At 47.7% G+C, this 6,932-nt stretch overlaps 1 protein-coding gene across 1 annotated transcript in view; it reads right to left on the reverse strand.

The window, feature by feature from the left end:
• Positions 1-6,269, reverse strand: part of cadm4 (cell adhesion molecule 4) — a 141,210-nt gene extending 134,941 nt beyond the window's left edge. Inside the window, exon 1 of the mRNA XM_068018504.1 lies at positions 6,127-6,269. Within this exon, the coding sequence (XP_067874605.1) occupies positions 6,127-6,262 (136 nt within the window). The 5' untranslated portion in view covers positions 6,263-6,269. The remainder of the gene's footprint in view (positions 1-6,126) is intronic.
• Positions 6,270-6,932: the final 663 nt, after the last annotated feature.

Consider the following 6,932-nt stretch of genomic DNA (forward strand, 5'->3'; position numbering starts at 1 on the left):
TGTGTCTGTGTTTGTGTGTGTGTACGTGTACATGTGTGTGTGTGTCTGTGTTCGTGTGTGTGTGTGTCTGTGTCTGTGTTTATGTGTGTGTACGTGTACATGTGTGTGTGTGTCTGTGTTTGTGTGTGTGTGTGTCTGTGTTTGTGTGTGTGTGTGTCTGTGTTTATGTGAGTGTATGTGTACATGTGTGTGTATGTGTCTCAGTGTCAGCTCCTGTACATGTACAGTGCACACAGTGAGTAAGAGGGAATGATTCTCTCCTGCTGGGTGAAGCCTGCGCTCTCCTCTATAAATGCTAAATCCTGCCTTTAAACATTCAAAATTTGATCTAACCTCTGTGATTATCCACACAATTCTCGCTGTAATACACTTCCTTAAATACCCAAAAGCTTGCTTAATTTGTAGCTTTAACATCTATAATTTAAATAACTTCCATTAATGATCGAGGGATTGACCGCAGAGTTAATTCCCTCCATTTTGGGGCAGGATCCCTCACTATCTCGTAATAATTTCCAGCTCTCCAACATTCCTTAATTCTACAACAATACTGGCATTAATACTCGATTCCCACAGTTATATTGGGATTAATACTCTGGTCCAAGAGCAACACTGGCATTAATACTCAGGTCCTACAGTTACATTGGGATTAAAATGCTGCTTCCACAATTATATTGGGATTAATACTCAGGTCCTACTGTTCTATTGACATTAATACGCATGTTCCAGTGTTATTTTGGTTTGATTATTGGGTCCTACAATTATATGGGGATTATATATATTTCGAGAGGATATGGGGCGAAAGCGGGAACAGGTTACTGAGTTGGATGATCAGCCATGATCAGAATGAATGGCGGAGCAGGCTCGAAGGGCCAAATGGCCTACTCCTGCTCCTATTTTCTATGTTTCTAATACTTATATCCAATTGTTATATTGACATTAACAGTTAGGTCCTACAGTTATATTGGGTTTAATACTCAGGTCCTACCATTATATGGGAATTATTACTCAGGTCCTACAGATATAGATTAATTAAAACTTGGGTCCTACAGTAATATTGAGATTAATACTCAAGACCTACAGTTATATTGAGATTAATACTCGGGTCCGACAGTTATATTGAGATTAATACTCAAGTCCTACAGTTATATTGAGATTAATACTCGGGTCCTACAGTTATATTGAGATTAATACTCAAGTCCTACAATTATATTGAGATTAATACTCGGATCCTACAGTAAAACTGTGATTAACACTTGGGTCATTTCTTTTATTCATCCATGGGATGTGGGAGTCACTGGCCAGGCCAGCATTTATTGCCCATCCCTAATTGCCCTTGAGAAGGTGGTGGTGAGCTGCCTTCTTGAACCACTGCAGTCCATGTGGGGTAGGTACACCCACAGTGCTGTTAGGAAGGGAGTTCCAGGATTTTGACCCAGCGACAGTGAAGGAACGGCGATATAGTTCCAAGTCAGGATGGTGTGTGACTTGGAGGGGAACCTGCAGGTGGTGGTGTTCCCATGCATCTGCTGCCCTTGTCCTTCTAGTTGGTAGAGGTCGCGGGTTTGGAAGGTGCTGTCGAAGGAGCCTTGGTGAGTTGCTGCAGTGCATCTTGTAGATGGTACACACTGCTGCCACTGTGCGTCAGTGGTGGAGGGAGTGAATGTTTGTGGATGGGGTGCCAATCAAGCGGGCTGCTTTGTCCTGGATGGTGTCGAGCTTCTTGAGTGTTGTTGGAGCTGCACCCATCCAGGCAAGTGGAGAGTATTCCATCACACTCCTGACTTGTGCCTTGTAGATGGTGGACAAACTTTGGGGAGTCAGGAGGTGAGTTACTCGCCTCAGGATTCCCAGCCTCTGACCTGCTCTTGTAGCCACGGTATTTATATGGCTACTCCAGTTCAGTTTCTGGTCAATGGTAACCCCTACGTTGTTGATAGTGGGGGATTCAGTGATGGTAATGCTATTGAATGTCAAGGGGAGATGGTTAGATTCTCTCTTGTTGGAGATGGTCATTGCCTGGAACTTGTGTGGTGTGAATGTTACTTGCCACTTATCAGCCCAAGCCTGGATATTGTCCAGGTCTTGCTGCATTTCTAGACGGACTGCTTCAGTATCTGAGGAGTCACGAATGGTGCTGAACATTGTGCAATCATCAGCGAACATCCCCACTTCTGACTTTATGATTGAAGGAAGGCCATTGATGAAGCAGCTGAAGATGGTTGGGCCTAGGACACTACCCTGAGGAACTCCTGCAGTGATGTCCTGGAGCTCAGATGATTGACCTCCAACAACCACAACCATCTTCCTTTGCGCGAGGTGTGACTCCAGCCAGTGGAGGGTTTTCCCCCTGATTCCCATTGACTCCAGTTTTGCTAGGGCCCCTTGATGCCATACTCGGTCAAATGCTGCTTTGATGTCAAGGGCAGTCACTCTCACCTCACCTCTTGAGTTCAGCTCTTTTGTCCATGTTTGAACCAAGGCTGTAATGAGGTCAGGAGCTGAGTGGCCCTGGCGGAACCCAAACTGAGCGTCACTGAGCAGATTATTGCTAAGCAAGTTCCACTTGATGGCACTGTTGATGACACCTTCCATCACTTTACTGATGATTGAGAGTAGGCTAATGGGGCGGTAGTTGGCCGGGTTGGATTTGTCCTGCTTTTTGTGTACAGGACATACCTGGGCAATTTTCCACATTGCAGAGTAGATGCCAGTGTTGTAGCTGTACTGGAACAGCTTGGCTAGGGGCGCAGCAAGTTCTGGAGCACAGGTCTTCAGTACTATTGTCGGAATATTGTCAGGGCCCAGAGCCTTTACAGTATCCAGTGCCTTCAGTCATTTCTTGATATCACACGGAGTGAATCGAATTGGCTGAAGTCTGGCATCTGTGATGCTGGGGACTTCAGGAGGAGGCCGAGATGGATCATCAACTTGGCACTTCTGGCTGAAGATTGTTGCAAATGCTTCAGCCTTATCTTTCGCACTGATGTGCTGGGCTCCCCCATCATTGAGGATGGGGATATTTGTGGAGCCACCTCCTCCAGTTAGTTGCTTAATTGTCCACCACCATTCACGGCTGGATGAGGCAGGACTGCAGAGCTTCGATCTGATCCGTTGGTTATGGGATCGCTTAGCTCTGTCTATCGCATGCTGCTTATGCAGTTTGGCAGGCAGATAGTCCTGTGTTGTAGCTTCACCAGGTTGACACCTCATTTTGAGGTATGCCTGGTGCTGCTCCTGGCACGCCCTCCTGCACTCTTCATTGAACCAGGGTTGGTCTCCTGGCTTGATTGTAATGGTAGAGTGGGGGATATGCCGGGCCATGAGGTTACAGATTGTGGTTGAGTACAATTCTGCTGCTGCTGATGGCCCACAGCGCCTCATGGATGCCCAGTTTTGCATTGCTAGATCTGTTTGAAATCTATCCCATTTAGCACGGTGATAGTGCCACACAACACGATGGAAGGTATCCTCAATGTGAAGGCAGGACTTCGTCTCCACAAGGACTGTGCGGTGGTCACTCCTACCAATACTGTCATGGACAGAAGCATCTGCGGCAGGCAGATTGGTGAGGCCGAGGTCAAGTATGTTTTTCCCTCGTGTTGGTTCCCTCACCACCTGCCGTTGACCCAGTCTGGCAGATATATCCTTTAGGACTCGGCCAGCTCGGTCAGTAGTGGTGCTACCGAGCCACTCTTGGTGATGGACATTGAAGTCCCCCACCCAGAGTACATTTTGTGCCCTTGCCACCCTCAGTGCTTCCTCCAAGTGGTGTTCAACATGGAGGAGTACTGAGTCATCAGCTGAGGGAGGGCGGTAGGTGGTAATCAGTAGGAGGTTACCTTGCCCATGTTTGACCTGATGCCATGAGACTTCATGAGGTCCGGAGTCGATGTTGAGGACTCCCAGGGCAACTCCCTCCCGACTGTATACCACTGTACCACCACCTCTGCTGGGTCTGTCCTGCCGGTGGGACAGGACATACCCGGGGATGGTGATGGCAGCGTCTGGGACATTGTCTGTAAGGTATGATTCCGTGAGTCTGACTATGTCAGGCTGTTGCTTGACTAGTCTGTGGGACAGCTCTCCCAACTTTGGCTCAAGCCCTCAGATGTTAGTAAGGAGGACTTTGCAGGGTCGACAAGGCTGGGTTTGCCGTTGTCATTTCCGGTGCTGAGGTCGATGCTGGGTGGTCCGTCCGGTTTCATTCCTTTTTATAGACTTCGTAGCAGTTAGATACAACTGAGTGGCTTGCTAGGCCATTTCAGAGGGCATGTAAGAGTTAAACACATTGTTACACAGTTACATTGGGATTAAAATGCTGGTCCCACAATTATATTGGGATTAATACTCAGATCATACAGTTGTATTGGGATTAATACTCAGATCATACAGTTATATTGACAGTAATACCTAGATCCTACATTTATATTATGATTAATACTGAGGTCCAACAACTATATTGACATTGATACTCAGGTCCTATAGGTATATTTGGATTAATACTCAGGTCCTACAGCTACATTGACATTAATACTCAGATCCTATAGGCCCATTTAGATTATGACACAGGTCCTACAGCTATATTGACATTAATACTCAGGTCCTATCGGTCTATTTAGATTAATATGCAGGTCCTACAGCTATATTGACATTAATACTCAGGTCCTATAGGTATATTTGGATTAATAATCAGGTCCTACAGCTATATTGACATTAATACTCAGGTCCTATAGGTCTATTTCGATTAATACGCATTTTCTACAGCTATATTGACATTAATACTCAGGTCCTATAGGTATATTGACATTAATACTCAGGTCCTACAGCTATATTGACATTAATACTCAGGTCCCACAGTTTTAACCATGTCCGACACGTCCATCAGACATCGAACCTCAGGTCAGTATATACATTTGGACGTTCCCAGTTGAACCCGAAGTCCTCCTGGATTTAAAAAGCGGGTACGAGGTTGTAAATTCAATGTGGTTGCAAGACTTTTGTTGTAAAAGATAGAAAAACAAATCCAATCTAGTTCTGGGACGGACACTCTAAATCCAATCTAGCAGCTCTGAAAAATCTGATATTAAATTCAACATAGCGGCAGATATTGTGTTATAAATGGTAATGTTGAACCCCAGTGTACCAGTAAGACCTGAATGTAAATCCAATGTATTATAGTTGTAATATAAGTCCTGTAACATGGTGAAGATTTTCAATGCAGTTGGTGAGAGTGTATTGGGTTTGTAATACGGGAATCTTCCACTGGTTGGTGAGGACCTGACCTTGTGTTCACCATTGTCAGCCAAAGGTTTACTGGGGTTAGAGAAATGCCGTCGACTGTGTATGAGTGGTTGAAGTGGAGACTGCATTGGCAGTCATTGGCTCAATGGGGATCACTCTCACACTTCGGAGTCTGAACGTTTGAGTCCCAAAAATGCTACACTCCCAGTGTTCATATTGAGGAGAGGGTCAGTGCTGAGGGAGTGCTGCACTGTCGGAGGGTCAGTGCTGAGGGAGCGCTGCACTGTCGGAGGGTCAGTGCTGAGGGAGCGCTGCACTGTCGGAGGGTCAGTACTGAGGGAGTGCTGCACTGTCAGAGGGTCAGTACTGAGTGAGTGCTGCACTGTCAGAGGGTCAGTACTGAGTGAGTGCTGCACTGTCAGAGGGTCAGTACTGAGTGAGTGCTGCACTGTCGGAGGGTCAGTAATGAGGGAGTGCTGCACTGTCAGAGGGTCAGTACTGAGGGAGTGCTGCACTGTCGGAGGGTCAGTAATGAGGGAGTGCTGCACTGTCAGAGGGTCAGTACTGAGTGAGTGCTGCACTGTCAGAGGGTCAGTACTGAGTGAGTGCTGCACTGTCGGAGGGTCAGTACTGAGGGAGCGCTGCACTGTCAGAGGGTCAGTACTGAGTGAGTGCTGCACTGTCAGAGGGTCAGTACTGAGTGAGTGCTGCACTGTCAGAGGGTCAGTACTGAGTGAGTGCTGCACTGTCGGAGGGTCAGTAAGGAGGGAGAGGTACACTGAGTGCTGACCCTCAGTCCTGACCCACTGACAGTGCAGTGTAGCTCCCATTCCTGCAGGCCCCTGCCAGCCCTCCTGTAAGTGTGATGATGGTGAATCAGAATACCTCGCGTGCCGTTGAAGAACAGAGTTTGCCGGTTTGGGTTTTGGATCACCACTATCGAGCCATCGTAACTGTGCAGCTTGCACGTGATTTCCGCTGTGTCCCCCTCCATCACAGTCACATTCTGCGCCTGGACCATCTGGCACCGAGCTGTCAAGAGAAGCAGAGAGGAATTTCTGTTAGACAACCAGGACATCCCAAAGGGCATCACAGCCAATGAAATACTTTCTTTGAAGTGTGATCATTGTTGTAAGGTAGAAAATGCACCAGCCAATTTGCACACAGCAAGATCCCACAAACAGCAGTGTGATAATGACCCAGATCATCTGTTTTTTTAGTGATGTTGGTTGAGGGATAAATATTGTCCCCAGGACCCCGGGGAGAACTCCCCCCCCTGCTCTTCTTCCAAATAGTGGCCGCGGGATCTTTTACACCCACCTGAGAGGGCAGACGGGGGCCTCAGTTTAATGTCTCATCTGAGAGACGGCACCTCCGACAGTGCAGCACTCCCTCAGTACTGACCCTCCGACAGTGCAGCGCTCCCTCAGTACTGACCCTCCGACAGTGCAGCACTCCCTCAGTACTGACCCTCCGACAGTGCAGCACTCCATCAGCACTGACCCTCCGACACTGCAGCACTCCCTCAGTACTGACTCTCCGACAGTGCAGCACTCCCTCAGTACTGACCCTCCGACAGTGCAGCACTCCATCAGCACTGACCCTCCGACACTGCAGCACTCCCTCAGTACTGACTCTCCAACAATGCACCACTCCCTCAGTACTGACCCTCCGACAGTGCACCACTCCCT

Source organism: Heterodontus francisci, chromosome 39 (assembly GCF_036365525.1).
Source record: "Heterodontus francisci isolate sHetFra1 chromosome 39, sHetFra1.hap1, whole genome shotgun sequence".
Classification (NCBI taxonomy): domain Eukaryota; kingdom Metazoa; phylum Chordata; class Chondrichthyes; order Heterodontiformes; family Heterodontidae; genus Heterodontus; species Heterodontus francisci.